At 41.9% G+C, this 18,731-nt stretch overlaps 1 protein-coding gene across 14 annotated transcripts in view; it reads right to left on the reverse strand.

Moving 5' to 3' along the window:
* Window positions 1–1,753: 1,753 nt before the first annotated feature.
* The window catches only part of MAGI1 (membrane associated guanylate kinase, WW and PDZ domain containing 1), a 676,654-nt gene continuing 659,676 nt past the window's right edge, over window positions 1,754–18,731 (reverse strand). For 11 of the 14 annotated variants that reach the window (XM_047778731.1, XM_047778778.1, XM_047778819.1 and 8 more), the window contains 5 exons: window positions 14,161–14,254; window positions 13,967–14,027; window positions 12,845–12,988; window positions 9,384–9,522; window positions 1,754–5,347 (listed from right to left, as the gene is read on the reverse strand). In XM_047778731.1, the coding sequence (XP_047634687.1) occupies window positions 4,599–5,347; window positions 9,384–9,522; window positions 12,845–12,988; window positions 13,967–14,027; window positions 14,161–14,254 (1,187 nt within the window). In that variant the 3' untranslated portion in view covers window positions 1,754–4,598. Of the gene's footprint in view, window positions 5,348–7,214; window positions 7,304–7,591; window positions 9,523–12,844; window positions 12,989–13,966; window positions 14,028–14,160; window positions 14,255–18,731 lie in introns of those variants that run through there. The other 3 variants (XM_047778808.1, XM_047778801.1, XM_047778786.1) reach the window with 2 other exon arrangements.

The raw sequence follows: 18,731 nt of genomic DNA on the forward strand, positions 1-18,731 counted from the left end.
ACCAGCAGGGAAAATCCTTGTAGCTCTTATTAAGTCTCAGCACCTTCTTTTGGGGGTGACTATTTACGGCAGGCAATAAACTTGTGCAACGTAGGGGTTTTACAAATAGTTTCAATTGTCAGCTATGCCAAAGACCACTGTAGATGCCTTCTTAGCAGAAGAGATATTTGGGAAGTGAGCAATATCCATAACTACAATATGACCAAAAAAGCAACGTAACAGCGGAAGAGATGGATTGCAAGGAGGCACATACCCTTCTGAATGCCCAGGAACTCAGGTACTATAGGGAAATCCTAACTACTAAGCCATACTAAAGGTACAATCCAAAAACCGTGTGAAGGAAAAGAGAAAGTATCAGTAACTACCTGATCAACCGGGACACATCTAATTAATTAGCCTTTTCATCTAGATAAAAGTATGTATAACTCCACATGCATCTCTATTTCTGAAAGATATATTTGAAACTTTTCCTCAACTCTCACAGCATGGCATTTTAGATTTATATTTTAAAACACTGCTAAGCATACTTTTTCTACTTGCGAAGTAGTATGAACCACATCATTATTTTTAGAAGGAAGATAGAGGGCCTTCTTCCCCATTTGAATAGTGAGAAAACATTTCTTCTCTTTGACTGGAAAATAAACTAAGGCAATGAAAAGGAGTCAAAAACTGGAGTTCCCATTGTGGCTCAGCAGAAATGAACCCAACTAGTATCCATGAGGATGTGGGTTCAATCCCTGGCCTTGCTCAGTGGGGTGGGGAATCCAGCATTGTGGTGAGCTGTGGTGTAGGTCGTGGACTAGGCTTGGATCCCGAGTTGCTGTGGCTGTGGCACAGGCCAGCGGCTATAGCCCCGATTCGACCCTTAGCCTGGGAACTTCCACATGCTGCACTTTTGGCCCTAAAAAGCAAGAGAAAGAGGGGAAAAAAAAAAAAAGGAGTAGAATACTGATTGCCATACAGAAAATCCTTTTCCAAAAAAAGTTTACTGAGGACTTTTTTGATTGTCAGAGGTGGGCTAAGCACTTTGAATATACTTTTACCAACTCTATACGGTCTACCGTTTAAAAGACAAGGAAACTGAAGAAAGTTAAAAGAGTTTCCACTGTGGTGCAAGAATATGTGGGTTAAGAATATGACTGCAGCAGTTCAGATCACTGTGGAGGCACAGGATCGATTCTGGCCTGGTACAGTGGGTTAAAGAATCTGGCTTTGCCACAGCTGCAGTATAGGTCATAACTGTGACTTGGATTGAATCCCTAGCCTGGGCACTCCATATGCTGTGAGTATAGCAACCCCGCTCCTCAACAGCCGGGGAAAAAAAAAAAAAAAAGAGGTTAAGGAACAGCTCATCACTATGCATAGCTGGGAAGTGATGAAGCTCTTGGCTTGGTGGGTTTTGCTTTATTACCAGCGTTCCATGAAATATCACAAAGCCCAAAATTTCACATGCGTTCACATTAGCTGGGGATCTTGGTAACTGCACATTCTGATTCAGTAGGTTGAGGGTAGGGCCTGAGATCCTGCCTTTCTAATATGCTCCCCTGCCCCCTGTGCACGAGGCAGCAGCCGGTCCAGGGACCACACTTTGAGTAGCAAGGTACTACACTATGGCCAGACCAGAATTTCTTCTCTTTCCACAGAATGGTATGATACTTCATTGAAATGGGAGCCAGACACTCTCACTTGGTTCTGTGGCCCTGATACACTTGAGACAAGACGGAGACAAAAAAAGATATCAATCCAGAAGCAATCGTGGTTATGGAATGCATACATTTCCATGTATTTTTACAGTAAAAATGCATTAAAAAATCTTTCACAAAAGAAACTTAAAAAATACAAGTAGGGTGTTCAGTTCTCCCCACAACATTCTTTCAGGCATCAACTGTGTAATGGGTGGGAGAGGAGGTCCTATACGGTTTGATTTAATCATACAAAATACTCATCCATATCATCTCTCATCAAGACATTTACATGAAGTGGGTGGGGGATTAGGGAAAGGAGGCTCAACAGAAGCAGTCTCCAATGTAAGGTTACAGTAGTTCAGAGAAACTATCTTTCTGCTTAATGCATAGTCCCTGTACAGTACAGTGTTTCCAAAGCAAATCTGATCTATAGCGCTCAGATGACGCAGCCACACCAAAAGTCTTCACGGAAGGAGTCAAGCCCAGATAGGTAGCACATGGATTCTAAAATGTTAAATATCATCTCTGACACCATGAAAGACATCAAGATGTTCACTTCACCATGTACTCCAAAAATCCACCTCTTGAGTTTTATTGAAAACTCTGGACCACAATTGAGAGCATCGATCATTTAACATTACCGATTTGGCTCAAAAGAGTGAGAGAATTCCTAGCAGTGGACTGTTAGGAATCAATTCCCCAGGATGGCTCTTAAGAGACTGATGAAAAAAGAACATCATTATTCAGTTGTGTTCTCCCTCTGCCTTACTATACAGCCCAATGTATGCTTTGGATGGAAAACGCTGATGGTGAAAAGAGCAGTCACACAAGACGTTTTCCTCTCTCGTAGTTATAGAATGTACGCTGTGTCTGTTCCAGGAAAGGAACTTGGTTTGTTCATGTCCACACAACTACAGCTACTCATTCTAATGTATAAACCCATAAGTCAAATAAAGCTATGAACAATGTAATATTTATATATGCATAGTGTTTTATAAAAAGATTGGCCCACATACTGCTTTTCATCAACACAGAAAGAGCATTAAGTCCATAGCACACTGCAAGAGATGAATGAAGAACAGAAATGCAAACAGGTGCTTAATAATTCACAAGCAGGCTCACCATGGAGGAAATGATGGTATTCAGACCAACTAAAGCTTCAGAGAATTACTTATATAGTCTCCCATTTTAAAACAGCTTTACATACCTGATTTAGTTTACAGTAAAATATATCCCAATGAATCAATTTGTCCCATATTCAGAAATATAAACACATATCACATTCCTCACAGCTAAATTTTTGTCATAAATTCTCTTTTATACAAGAAAAAAGGCAACAGTTGTTTTGTTTGTTTTTAAACAGGCTCTATTAATTACAATTTTTAAACTCTGTACACACAATAATTGGCTGGTTTTCTCCACTTTTTTTCTTTCTCCTTTTTCTTTTTTTTTAAAAACAGTACCATAAGAACAACAGTGATTGACTTGCAAAGTTTTGTGTTTGTATGGAAAATGCAAAACAGTACTACAGAAATACACAATGCATCGTAAGCAGCGGTTTGCTGTAGTGGTCCAACAAATACAAGCAAACGTTTTGGCTCAGCTAGGCAGTAATCCATTTCAACCACACCCTGGGGCTACAGCCGACCCAACCAAACCTCCTGCGGGAGAGCAAAAGAATGGGTCTGTTTTCAAAGAAATATCACTGTTTTGTTATGTCCAAAGACTCAGGGTCATAAGGGCAGAAGGTTTGCTAACTAGATCTAGAACCACTGAACTTGCATCCTCCTATCCCTTTCAATCATCCTGGAGACTTTGATTAGGATTCCAAAGGAAAATTGGCATTTCTAAGAATGAACATGCCCAACCCGCACTTCTTTAAATATCACCAGAGAGTTGCCTTCCACCAAGATTTACTCCCCCCACCCCTCCCACAATCTGGTGAAGGGCAACCTCGGGATTACACTAAAAACGGAGGAACATGACTTTTGTGTACTGGGGATTTTTAGGGCTCCCTCACAACGGGCACATTGCCCCCTCCATTTCATCCACTATTCTCCCTCAAATCAGGCAAGACAACATAGGTGTTTGTTGTCCATTCCCTCCTAGTAGTTGAGCAAAGCTGGGATGGCACTGCCTTAATGAGATCTTATTAGATGTTGGTGATGCTAATGAACCTGACCATCTGTGCTTGGGCTGCATTTGGGTCAACCCTCTCCTCTCTGTGCCTTTCTATGGCCGGGAAGAGTACAAACTATTTTCTAAACCATCTATAACTCAAGAACGTAACATTTCTTTGTGCTGTGTTGTTTAGCTATAAATATCCTTCATTTGCAATAGTAGTCTCTTCATACAGTTTGCTTAATTTTAGGATCATCGACAATCCTAATCCATTCCAGAATTCTCAGCTTTTACAAATATAACTTTTGCCTTTTTGCTCTTCTTTTTTTCCCCCAAGAAAACCTCCTAACTACAGTAGAGCACTACATCACTACATAATAGTCTATATCAAGCTTATCAATAATTTTCCTTACTTAGAGAAAATGATCAACAACCCCATTTAACCAGGAGAGAAAAAGATCGCCCCCAAAAGGGAACAATTCTTGATAATTCTACAGTTTATGTAGAAACAAAATTTATATTCCTTTGGGGCAGCATTTGGCAAATAATTTCCAAAAAAAGTATGCATTTAAAAATACTTTCTTTAATATGATACATCAGGCACAACACTTTTCATATAGATATATATTTTTTTCTTCTAAGATTGCGAATGCATCAAATGTTTGTCGCTAGTCACAGGATCATCAGGCTGACGTCAGATGCTTCATTAGGTAAGAAACTAAATTATTTCAGCTTTGTGAGCTTCCTCTTAGAACCTTTGACACGGTAAAGGCCAGGATGTGATTCAGAGTCTCAGATACTGAGGTCGGTGCTACATTCTTTGTAAGGTCGCCTTCTCTGCTCCGGGGGATGTCTGGAACTTCTGCCGGCATCCTGTTTCAAACTCGCCTCGACCCTCTCCCTCTCTCGGTGGCTGCCTTTGTCCTCTTTGCTCTTTTTCTCCAGGGACCGCTCTCTCCTCCGCTCGGGGGACCTGGTCCGCCTCCGGTCTGTGGATTTGGCTCTCCTTTCAGGTGAGCTTCCTCTCTTTCGCTCGGGGGATCGTCTCTGATCCAACAGTCTTTCAAGAGACCTCCTCCGGCGGCTGGGGGAGCCGTCCCTCCGGCGGGTCGGGGACCGCTCCCGCCTCCTCTCCGGGGAAACCTCCCTCCGCTTCTCCTGATGCTCCCTCCTCTCCAAGGTGTTGTCAGCGCTGCGCGTGCCTTCCCTCCGCTTCTCCGGGGACCTCCTCTTGGGGCCATTGGTCACCATCCGCTCGGGTTGGGCATCCCTTCGTCCCTCGGGTGCCCGGTCCTTGGGTCGGCAAGCCCCACTGTCGGGTTTTCTAGAAGTTCCGTTCCATGTGTGATGTTCATTGGGTTGTCGGCTGCCTTTTGGATCCCTCACTTGTGCCCGCTTTTCCCCATGTAGTGATGATTTGTGAAGATCAGGTGCGTAACTGGACTCCAAGGATGGATGCTGTCGGCGGTCGGGTGGTGTGGCCCTCATTTCCGGAACACCTTGTGGACCGGCGGGGGGGCCGTTCCCGTCGCTGCTGGGGTCTGCGAGGCAAAGAAATGGAGAGCAACAGTTTGGTACCGAGGACCAGTCTCCTGTCCCCACCCGCACACTTGAGATCCCATTAGTCACAACAAACAAACAACTGTTAAAAGCAGTCAGAATCAAAGCCAACTGAGTCTTGGTTAATTTCAGTGTCAATGAAACTTAAGAGTTAAAAACTAGTACTTGTGGCTTTCAGCAGCTAGCCCACTGTTCTTTATACTTATGATTAAAAGACTTGCAACATCAGTCATGAATTTCATCTTTAAGGGCACAACTCAAATAGTCTTTCTAAAAATAGCAAAACGTCCCCCTCTTAACTATCTCCTGCTTTTTCCTCACCCTCCCAATCCTTCCCCTCCACCCCCCCAATATTTATATTGAAACAAATACTTGTTTGGGTTTACTTAAAAATAATTTGGACTACTGAACTGGAGGGGCATGAGGGAACTTTTTAGGGAAATGGAAGAGGCTTATGTTTTGATCTGGGTAGGAATTCAATGGGTGCAGACAGAGGTGAAAATTCACTGCAATGTACCTGCAGGCTTTATGCATTTTACTTTAGGCAAAGACTACTTCTATTTAAAAAAAAAAAAAATCCTGTCTGGTGACTAGAGAGAGGCAACAGAGCCAGCTGTTCATGATGGGCAAATGGGACAAAATGTGAGGGTCCATTAAACATTCTACCTTTGTGAATGTTGTTCAACTATTTTCTTTATTTTTGTGAAAGTTTAAGAACCTGTTGTTAAACTGTGGAATCTTTTGACAGATAAAAGGAAGAGAGATTGTTAAGTATACACAGGACATAGTTGGGGTTTAGACAGAGGCGCTTTTCTCGATGCTATAGAAGCACCCATAATTACATCTATGAGCCGCGGAGTCACTGGACAGCTACTTACATCAAGACAACTACAGATTAAACAGCAGCGTAGCCCATAAGGGTGGATATTTATTGTTACGCTACCTAAAATAACACTGCAAATATTTTAGGTAGCCTCTTGGATGTATGTGAGCTCTTTTTAAAACAGGAATGCTTTGTCACACCTAAATTCAGTATGTCATATACATGGTCCCATTCCAGGCAAGGCACCTGAAATAGTGTGCTGCAGCATGGAGGGCAAACTAGAGCCACAGTCATGAAGGAATCACGGATGCCCTGGAAAGATCTTTCATGAGCCAACAAGGTCAATATTAAGCAAATAATCTCCTTCATGAATGGTCTCCCCAAACACAGGGTGGATTTTAACAAAAGCAGGAATACACCGCTTTTGTTAAAAAAACAGGGGTCAGTATACTTTTTCTATAAAGGACCAAAGAATAAAATATTTATGGTTTTGCATAATTTGTCATAACTGGTCATCGCTGTCACTACAGTGCAAAAAAAGCAGCCGTGGACAACACACACAAAAAAAATGAGCTTGGCTAGTACCAATAAAACTTTATTTACAAAAAGAGGCTATGGACAAGATCTAGCCAGTGGCCTATCATTTGCCAAGAGATAGATAATCTCCTCTTCCTATCCAACAAAATCTTGTCCTTCTAGGTGAGAGATTTGGGATCTTTGTTTTCTCTGAACACTGGGTAGACTACTGAAATTAACACACATAGAAGCTTAGGAAGTCATTTCAAGATCTGGGTGAGGGAAGGGCCTTCAGTGACTATCCTCCACCTAACCTTAGGGTTTCTTAACACCTACATTTAAGGGAAGGGAGAGTAAGACTTTGCACAGGGTCAGCGGTGTACTTACAATTCAAGGAACGCAGGGTGCTCAGAATGAATTGCCAAACATATCAAAATAGAGCTAAAGCAGAAGCAATGAGGAAATTAGGCCACAGCACAGAAACACCTAGTATTGATTGAGCTACAAACCGTAGTTTGATTATGGCCCATAAGGTAGAAGCAAGCCTCCCCGTGCTTTTCATTTCTCATACATGCAGCGAGATTAGGAGGTATCATCGCTGTAGAAGGGAGGGCCCAGCACCAAGAACAGTCAGAGAGAAAGAGAAAGAGAGAAAGAGAAAAAGTTGAACATTTAGATTCCCTATAACAAAGAGGAAAGAAAAAAAAAAATCTGCATTGGTTAACATAGGGCAAAGAGAGTTTATTTGTCCAGTCAGACAGTCTAAGGCAACACTCAAATAAGGCTGCAGAGACCAAAATCAGAACAGTGACGCATTCAGACAGCCAGATAAGGTGACTTAAGAACCCAGACAATGAATGCACCCTTTTTTCTTTTTCTTTCTTTCTTTTCTTTTCTTTTCTTTTTTTTCAAACAACTGGAACAATGACAAGCTGGCATAAGAGAGCATTAACAATAAACAACCAAAGAACATAGTTCCCTCCCTCCCAACACCCCCCCCACCCCAAAGACCGCGGCAGTTAAATTAAGTACAAAAAACTCATTACAAAAATAGCCTCACAGAGAAGCAGGTTCCAATCAAGTCAGAAAAATATTGGAACTTAACATATTATAACCCATTTGTGACTCTACTCAATAGATAATAGAGAGATTTAGTCCCGATGACACATGGAGACAGTACAAGCAGCACAGCCCTGGCACGTTCAACCCTTCATAGCAAACGGTGTATTGAAACGATCTTTATTTTTAGCCCAAAGAACGTTGGTTAGTGTTGGATTTTCATCCTCAGTGCAACAGACATAGGTTTTGAGAAGGTACACAGGTTACTGACGATGACTCTCAAATGAAATATCACATCCAACAGAAGCATAGGGAAGACAGAAAAGGGAGACAATGTTACAGTTTCAAGTGGCATCGATACACCTATGGTCAAGGTTTAGTACAGTGCACAGCTGTGGCATCTTAAAGTGGTCAAAATACCTCCCCTGGGGGTGGCCATGTCTAAAGGGGCTTCATCTGATCCCACCTCTCCCCCACCTGGGACCTCTGATATTTTGCACCTGGAGGGATGTCCAACACCTGGGAAGGATGGCCTTCAAAGGAGTGATCCTTCTCCTTGAGCTGCATCTGAATTAAGGATCTCATTAAGTCCAAAAATGCAAGGGGGAATTGTGCAGAACGACTTTCAGAGAAGAGGGTGATTAACAGATAAATCCCTAATAAAGGGGACCAACATATATGGGGACCATTCAATCACAGTTTCTATAGAAACTTTTGTAGACCTTTGGTTGGGAAGAAAAGCCCTACATCTAGGGCATAGCTTTTTTTTTTTTTTTTTTTTAATTTTAAACAAGAATCTCAAATAAATAGGACAGAATTATTACAATATACAATATTTTGCCATCAGAACACTAAGTTACGTAAAGATCACTGCTGTTGAGTCAAATCACGGCTACAGATATGACAAAGGAACTCTATGTATAAGCTGGCTTTCCTCACAGGAAAGGTATAGTAAAGGTATGTTTCCCTCATGATGTGCACTGGGAATCTATTTCATCCTTTATCATTTAAAAACATATGGCTAATGTATCAAGAGTTTTGTTTGTTTTGTAGTAGTGGGCTCAGGTGGTCTGATTTGGGGTAGGGGCCAGTGGAGAGGGATGCAGAAGTGTTGTATACAGAGCATCAAGGAGGTGAGCAAGGCCCCCAAGTCATCTCCCAATTTCATGCCTCTTAAAGACTTCAAGTAACCAAAAAAAAAAAGAGGAGAAAAAAAAAAAAGAATTGTGCCTCGACATATCACTCAGGAAACCTGCTTTCCTGCTTCTTAAAAGGAGTATAGTCATTTTGTGCTAACAAGTGGATCTGAGAAACGGTTTGGCACAGTTCAAACAAACATTCCTTCGCTCTTGGTCGGACTAGACAAAATGTTCTCTCTGATTATCAGAAAGGGGGCTATAAAGATCTTGTCTTAGGCCATGCCCCAGTCCACGTAAGCAAGCAAAAGGATGAAATGTGTAGAGATTTCAGAACAAGCGAGGCAAATAACCACATGGTGCGAGAGGCTGGTAAGACACTGGTGAATAGGGGAAACAAAAGGGCTTTCCTGCGGCAGTTCTGGAGACAAATTCATGGAGTCATGCCAGGGAAGGAAGGAATGTTTTCATAGTTTGACCCACCATATTCTGGGACCGAGCCGTCTCCCCGCTTCAGAAACAGACGCACCCTGCGGCCACCATTCTTAATCAGTTCTATAGCCCGAGAATGCTTCATGTTTTTGGTGGTCTCTCCATTGATCTCTAAAATTTCATCACCAACCTGCCAGAGCAAGAGAAAGCCAAGTGAGAAGATCACAGAAAGGCTGCACCAGTGACTGAGGTGCTTTATGATTTTAAACTCTTTCACTTATTGATTCACTTTGTATTTATTGAACATGTTCCAGAAATATCTTCTACTACTTAGGATAGAACAATGGAAAAAAGACCCCAAATCCCTGTCCTCATGGGGATCATATTCTAATGGGGGAAAGATAACAAGGAAACTATAAAAATGTATGTATGCTAGTCAGTGTAAGTGCTAAGGGGTAAGTACAACAAAGGGGAATATGAACTGCTAGAGGAAGGAGGATGTGGTAAGACAGCTTCTAGGATGTTTTCCAGTAACCCCTGCCTCCTTGAATCCACATCCTGTACAAGAGGTCAATTCAAAGAGAGAGTTACAAAATAAATTTGGCTCCTGTCTTACTTGCCTTTTTTTGTTCTCTCATTTGTTCATTCTGATGCACGCTGTGAGCTGCCTTAGAGAGAGGGCTATGATTTTCCTATGATAAGGAACTACAGGAGGGCTTGGGCCAACAGCCCAAGATGCACTAATCCTGCCAACCAACAACCTTGTGAGTGAGCTTTAGAGGCAGAACCTTCCCCAACTGAGCCTTCAGATGAAACCACACTCCTGGTTGATACATTGGTTGCAGCATTTACTATGAGAAGGCTGCTATTCTAGGCACTGGAGATAAAGGGATGAACAAGACAGGCAAGATCCTTGCTCTCATGGGGCACATATTCTAGAAGGTAGAAGAGGAAAAGACTGGCTTTGGAGTTTACAGCACTGAATTTGTGTCCTATCGCTTGTGAGCTCAGTGACCATGGCCAAATCCTCTAACTTTTTGGAGTTCACTTCATCTGTATAAGAGGAGCATAACAACTCATGCCTACCAAGCTGAGGAGGGCCAATTGAATAATACATGTCAATATGTCTTCTGAACTATACAATATTACACAAAATATCATGATAGTGGTATTTCTTTTTAACAATTTTTTATTAAAGTATAGTTGATTTACAATGATCAACCAATTTCTACTATACAGAAAAGTGATCCAGTAATACATATATACATTCTTTTTCTCATATTATCTTTCATCATGAAATATCACAAATGATTGGATACAGTTCCCTGTGCTATACAGCAGGACAGTAGTATTTCTTTCAATCAGAAAATTTTTAAGTAAGTAAAGCCATGGTAAAGCATATCCCATGTGTCTGAAATTTAAACAAAAGGAATATATACCACTGTATATGAGCCATCTGTGCATGTGTATGCATAGAGGAAAGATATACAAGAAACTGGTATATAGTAGGACACTGGAAACTATATTTTTACTATGTCCGTTTTTTTTTTTTTTCTAATTTAAAATTACATTCATGGTCTACTTTCTTAATTTAACAAAAAAACTCCTTAAAAAATTCAGACTGGTAAGTTCCTGTGTGGTGCGATGGGTTAAGGATCCAGCAGCATTGTCACTGCAGTAGTTTGGCTTGCTGCTGTGGTGCAGGTTTGACCTCTGGCTCGGGAACTTCCATATGCTCCAGGTGTGGCAAAACAAAACAAAATTCTGTCTAAAGAAACTTAAAATTCAAGGTTCTGCTTAAGTTACAAGTATTAAGTTTTCCACCTCTGGTCACTTCCCTCTTTCTGCTTAGGACTAATTTTATTCACATTTTTCTTTTCCTGACCTGACTCTTGATTTCTTTTAATTCCTTGTAAATTGCTCCTAGGTGTATGTCTCAATCTACATCCCCTATGAGCAAATGATAATTCTTTTTTCAATCATCTGATCTGCCCAGAAGAGCAACATATTCATACATGGCAAGAGAAAATAGATATCTATGCAAAAGGGGGTGGACTTTGACCATGTGTGCATTTAAAATTTGCAGGAGTTAACCATTGTGGCTCAGCAGTAATGAACCTGACCAGTATCCATGAGGACTCGGGTTCAATCCCTGGCCTCACTCAGTGGGTTAAGGATCTGGCATTGCCATGAGCTGTGGTATAGGTCACAGACGAGGCTTGGATCCTGTGTTGCTATGGCTATGGCTGGCAGCTATAGCTCGAATGGACCCCTAGCCTGGGAACTTCCATATGCTGTGGGTGTGGCCCTAAAAAAACCAAAACCAAAACAAAACAACCCCCCCACAAAAATGCAGCTTTGACTACTCCCAAATGACTCTGAATATTCATGGCATAGAGTCCTTGGCCCTTTGCTGAGGCAGAATTAACTACCTCCTGAGGACAAGGGAGGGCTGTGGTGACTAGCCAGAGCCTGAATGGAGCTCACAACCCAGAACCTATAGAACTACATGGCTTCCTGCTCTCTAAGCATGCTGCTATACTTAGGAATTCCTAGGAAGTCATATGCCTGCCTCCATGAGATTCAGTAGAAGAACTATGGAGATGGGATTCAGAAAATATCCACTTTAATAAGTTCACACTTTTTTTTAATTTTATTTGTGCATGCCTGCATCATACAGAAGTTCCCAGGCCATGGATGGAACCTGAGCCACAGCAGTAACCAGAGCCACAGCGGTAACCAGAGCCACAGTAATCATAGCAGTGACAGCTCTGGATCCTTAATCCACCAAGGAACTTCTGTATGTGATTTTTTCCCCTCATTTTTGATCTGCTCCATAGCATATCATGTTCCCGATGCCGGGGATCAGATCTAAGCAACAGGTGCAGCAATGCCAGATCCTTAACCCACTGGGCTGGGCCAGGGATCTAACTGGAGTCCCATTGTCTTCCAGTGCTTCCAAGATGCTGCTGATCTCTGTTGTGCCACAGAGGGAACTCTCTATAAGTGATTTTATTTTATTTATTTATTTTGCTTTTTTAGGGCAGAACCTGTGGCATATGGAAGTTCCTTTGCTAGGGGCTGAATCAGAGCTGCAGCTGCCAGCCTACACCACAGCCACAGCAACATGGGATTCAAGCCAGCCGTGTCTGTGACCTACACCACAGCTCTCCGCATCGAGGGATCATTAACCCACTAAGCGAGGCCAAGAATTGACACCTGGATTCTCATGGATACTAGTTGGGTTTGTTACCGCTAAGCCACAACGGGAACTTCTCCTATAAGTGATTTTAATTCCTCATTCAATCCCAGAGTTGGAAGAGCTCACCTAACTTAGGCAGCTACGGCTGCACTTGAGGGAAAGATTTACGCCAGGGTTTCTGCATTTAGAGTGTCCTGAAAGCTGTAGAAAACTGTCCTTCTCACAAACATGTGGATTCCAAAAATAAGATGTCAAGAAGTCACTGCAGATGACTTATTTACATCCACTCCAGATGCCTCTCCCTACTTACCCTCATCTTTCCACACCTTTCTGCAGGACCATCCTCTGCTAAGCGCAGAACATAGAGGTCCATGTTATACTCTCGGCCCCCTCGCAGGCTAAAGCCAAATCCCTTGGCTCCTCTTTCCAGTTCCACAGTGTAAAAATCTTGCTCCTATTCAAAGAAATTCAGTCAAGTCATTCTGGGAGAACTGAAACCCATACCCATTTTTCTCACTCTCTCTCTTCCCAAACATTCTTCACTATGCTCATGTGACAAAAAGGCACAGTCTTATCCCCTTCCTGGTGGTTCCTGATGGTTTATTAATATTCATTAACCTTAGGAATTCAGAGATCCAGGATGTGAAAAAAATATTCATGAATGTGCATACAGATGGCACACTGACATGCATGTATGAAAATGAAACCAGCGAGGCTGTGACTGGCATTTGTAGCAGAAAATCCTTCACTACATGATACCATCCTGCACACTGCTGGGTGTTCAGCCTCCCTACCCAGTGGCTAAAAAAAAAAAAAAATCTCATCCTTAAGAAACCATCAACAACCTCCACACATCTGGAGAGTGGTTCCCATGTGAGTGGAGGAGCATCAGGAACGGATTAGGGGAGGCTCTGAGAAAGCCCATGAAAAAGGAACATATTTAACTCTGTATCAACCAATGTTTCCCAAATTTGTTTCACCTGTTATCACTTACCTGCCCCCCCCCCCCCCGCCCCATTTCCCCCTTGCGGGACAGGTAGCTTGCTTTATGGGTCTCCCTTGAAATTCACAAGTCTGAGAAACACCTTCACAAAAAGACATTTTCTTGACATAAATGCCTCTATGAATACTGTGAGGAGTTATCAGCCACTTTGTGCTTTCTCTGATCACCAATCCTTGAGATAATTAGAGCTTTTTATTTTGTTTGGTTTTCCCCCAGAAAAGGATGTCTAGGAATATTTTTTTCCAAGGTAGTAAAATAAAATGTCATTTCCTTGACAACCACATGTGAGGCCCTATTTAGTACATTCTCCTCACACAAGGTTATTTATTTTAATTGCGGTGCCTTACGAAAGATACCTGGTAAAAATAACTTCAGAAAGTTGGAAAGAAAAGCACAAAGCCAACAAGGGAAAAGAGAAATGGCTCTCACCTGTGTGGCTTGGGGTGCTTTGAACTCAAACTGAGATTCCGGCTTTGGTTTGGTGATATTCCTGCCAAAGCAAGAGAAAAAAATATCAGAGCAACCTCGGGGGAGACTGAGAAAGAATGAAGGCAGAGTAGAGTCACACCAGGGCTGACTCTGTTCCCTTGAAAGTAACACAAGTAGCCAAAGCCATGTCTGACCTGGTCTCCTGAGCCCCCTGCTGAGAAGGGGTGTGTGTGGTAGTGATGGTGGCAATCTTCTCTGCGTTGGTCAGCAAAGTGGCATTCGAAGACTCTGCAGGGTGAGACAGAGCATGATGAACTGGGAGCCCCAGAGAGGACATCATCAAACCAGGACAGAAGCCCCACATCTGAATGACATCTGCTCCTCCGTCAGCACTTCAAACAGTTCTAACATGAATTTCTAAACAAGAGTTTAATGGACCCTTCTAAGAGCTTCTATAATGTGAGCCATGGTACACCCCATGACCCTCCCCACAACCAGCCATCTCCCCAAATGAAATAAAGAGACTGCCCAAGAAAACAGTACCCTAAAATGCAAGCTGAGGGAAGTGCCTCTCACTCCTCCCACCATCACTTAAAAAGGGCAGTCCCATCAAAACATGGCAGGCATCGCACCAGAATTATTTCCCAGAATTTCAGAGGCTGATAATAAATGTCTCCGAGAATGTGTCCTGCAGTTTAACACTGGTCTTTAGTGAGTTGGCTTGATTTTTGCATGTAAATATTAAAATAAAAGGTGTACTAACATCTCATTAAATATATACACACGTAACATCTATATTCTTTCCCAGAGCTTTTAGCTGAAAATGTAGAATTCTTGAGAGATCTTGCCTAAAAAAGTTCATTTTAAAACTTGCATTATTTAGAGCCAGAGTTTGTAAATCTAAGTTGTATAAATCAGAATGCCATCCTAATGTAATGAATATGACTCGATTCTTATGTAAATTGACTTTCTTCTCCACTAAACACATTCACAAGCAACTTCATTAATCGCCAGGAGTTTAGAGACCCAGAATCCGAAAACACTCATGAACATGCTTACAGACTGCAAACCAGCATGCATATATGAAAACAAATCATTCATATAGTAATGGCTGTATGTTCTTTTATGAATTATTTCTGCAGTAAGATCAAGGCAGATAATAAGCAACCATGAGCAAGTTACACTATTAATATTCATTTTTAGGTTGATTGGAACTTGACACAAATTTTCTAATAAAAAAATGCAAGGAGTTTCCCTGTGGCTTGGGGGGTTAAGGAACCTATGTCATCTCTGTGAGGATGCAGGTTTGATCACTCAGTGGTGTTGCCCACAAGCTGTGGCATAGGCTGCAGCTATAACTGGGGTGGTGAACTTCTAAGATTAGCCTATATCTGCCCATGTATTTCATAGCGTGCCATGAAGTCTAGAAGTTTCTAGCAGTCCTGTGGTTTGAGTAGGCACTCTAATGTTTGTGGGATACATGTATCTACCCATCACGTCTAACATTTCTAAGGGAGAAACCTGTGAGGTATCCCCAACTAGGATACCTGGAACACATCTCTCTCCACTGCAGGCTTTGTGACAAGACATCTCACTAATCCCAATTGTTTGTGCTCTATCTTCCATTTTACCTTCCTAATGATATTACTCGTCTTGGGTCTGGCTTCCTGTTATTTTATTTTCATTACATGTTGTTAAAAGCGTGAGCTGGAGATTCAGACCCAGGTTCAAACCCCTTTGCCCTGACTCACTATCTGTATGCCTTATTTTCCTCACCTGGTAGAAGAGGATGATGACAATAATTCCTTTTTCTTAGATAAAAGTATATGAAATGTTCAGTGCCATACCTGAGATATAGTAAGCACTCAACACACACTATAGTTGTGGCCCTTGTTACTACCTCTACTTTATATATATGTATTTTTTATTTTTTATTTTTTTTTTTTTTTGCTATTTCTTTGGGCCGCTCCCATGGCATATGGAGGTTCCCAGGCTAGGGGTCCAATCAGAGCTGTAGCCACTGGCCTACGCCAGAGCCACAGCAACGCTGGATCCGAGCCGCGTCTGCAACCTACACCACAGCTCACGGCAACGCCGGATCGTTAACCCACTGAGCAAGGGCAGGGACCGAACCCGCAACCTCATGGTTCCTAGTCGGATTCGTTAACCACTGCGCCACGATGGGAACTCCCTATTTTTTAAATATTTACTTATTTATTTATTTTGCTTTTTTAGGGCCGCACTTGTGGCATATGGAAGTTCCCAGGCTAGGGGTTGAATTGGAGCTGTAGCTACTGCCCTACGTCCCAGCCACTGCAATGCAGGATCTGAGCTGCATGTGCAACCTACACCACAGCTCACAACAACGATGGATCCCCAACCCACTGAGAAAGGCCAGGGATTGGACCTGCATCCTCATGGATTCTAGATGGATTCATTTCCACTGAGCCACAACGAAAACTCCCTATATATATTTTAATTTTATGGCATCCATGGCATATGGAAGTGTCCAGGTCAGGGACTGAATCTGAGCCGCAGCTTCAACCTATCCCACAGATGCAGCAATGGTGGATCCTTTATATAACCTACTGTGCTAGGCTGGGGACTGAACCTGCACCTCCTCGGTGACCCAAGCCACTGCACTTGGATTCTTAACCCACTGTGCCACAGCAGGAACTCCTCTACTTTGTATTTATTACTGCGGGAATGTGTCTAAGTTATTTAAACTCTCTGTAAAATAAAAAAGTTGAAATAGGATTTTTAAGTTTCTATTCCAGCCCTAAAGCTATATGATTTTGATAATGAAGGCACAAGATTTCCAAGAAAATGTAACAAGGTCATATAAACTGAAATGTGAATCCCATTCATTCTTTAGGACAATGATTCTCAAAAAAAATCTGCTGCTCCAGATTCTGAGGGTACAGGAATCTGAGGTCAAATAAGAGTGAGAAATTGTGAGTAAAAGAGAGAGAAATGTATCTGGATGTTTGTGTCTTGTGTTTCCTGTGGACTCTGCAGAGCCTCAATTGTGCCAATACACTTTTCGAGGCTCCAAGGTGGGGAGGTGGTGCTTCTCAAGCCTCTTGGGCATAGTGGTTACAAGGTCAGAGGCAAGAGTCACATTATCTGCTCTGCAACCCAAAGTCTGCAATTTACTGACAGGACCTGATGCAAAGTTACTTAAACTTTCTATGCCTCAGTTTCTACATTTGCCCATGGAGGATTATGGAGAGACCTAAGAAAACTGGTGAAAAGATGACCTGGGAGGAGAGTGTTTGGGCTTGTGTCTGGCACATAAAAACTGCTCAAAAAAATGATTAGCATATTTCTTATTGGTGGCATGTATTCCTCACAGTATCAAGAGCATAGTATTAAGTCCGTTTTTATGACTTCAGTTAATGGGCATAACCAAGGTGCTAAATCTAAGTGGTTATTTCATAAAGTACATCTACTATGCCAGTACAAAGGATGAGAAGACTGCACAGCCCATCAATACGATTTGCCGGAAGTTTCATAAACATGTATATTGGTCCTTTAAAAAAAAAACTTCATATGGCTCATTGTAATTAATTTTGTGGAAGCTCTCTGGGAAATCACTAAATTGTTCAAGCCATGGGGAAATCATAATCAGGATACCAAAAAGAACGTTTCCTTGTAATTAAAGTGATTATAATTAGTGAATTGTGTGGAGGTCCCTCTTTAAACAGCTTGGGTGTTTTTCGTAGCCAGGGTTTCTAGGCAGATCAGACTGAAATCCCATTCTCAAGCCATTTTGTCTTTCTCTCTTTTTTTTTTTTGGCTGCTCCTGCGGCATGCAGAAGTTCCTGGGCAGAGGATCGAACTTGAGTCACAGCAGTGACAATGCCAAGTCCTTAACTGCTAGGCTACTAGGGAACTGCATCAAACCATTTTAATATTTCTGCCATTTTCAAGGTTTGATGAGGTATAACAGATAGTCAATACACATATAAGAATTCTTTTTGATTTTCCTCCCATCATTCCTTTGCTATTTTTTGCAGATTTATACTCAAATCCATTTTAGATTGAAGCTTAACTTTAGGCACTTCAAAAATTAATATTTAATATGCAAATGCATATTTGAGTCCATTGATTTTTCTCCTTTCATTGTTTTTCTTCATCTATGAACAGCCACCATTTCTTGATTGTTTACACTGTGCCAAGCACTGTGTGAGGTGCATTACCATATGTATGACTGCATTTCATCCTCACAACTCAATGAAATAAATGCAATTATTACTCTCCCCCTTTTATAGTTGGAGACACCGAGGCTTAGAAAAAGTAGGCAACATGTCCAAGGTCATCCAGAGAGCAAGGGGAGGTGTTGGGAATTAAACTAAGGCCTGCTTAACGTTAACTTTTAGTCTTATTCTGTTTACAAGAGAATTATGTGCTGGTATCAAGCACAAATCATATCTAATTGGTACATTCCTTTCAAATAAGCAAGTACTTTTACATTCCTGTAATAAATACCACCAACCTCACTAAGCAGGATCACAGCTTAATTAAAACACAAACTACCCTGGTTTTAACCTCTAGATATCTTCAGCCATCTTCCAAGTGAGCACTAAAATAATTGTTAGCCTACCCTGGATTTCCAGAATACTTTTTTTTTTTCCCCCTTTTTTGGCCACCTCATGGCCTATGGCGTTCCGGGGCCAGGGATCAGATCTGGGTCACAGTTGCAACCTATGCCGCAGGTGCGGCAGCACCAGATCCTTAACGCACTGAGGCCAGGGACTGAACC

This window comes from Phacochoerus africanus, chromosome 1 (genome assembly GCF_016906955.1).
Source record: "Phacochoerus africanus isolate WHEZ1 chromosome 1, ROS_Pafr_v1, whole genome shotgun sequence".
Classification (NCBI taxonomy): Eukaryota; Metazoa; Chordata; class Mammalia; order Artiodactyla; family Suidae; genus Phacochoerus; species Phacochoerus africanus.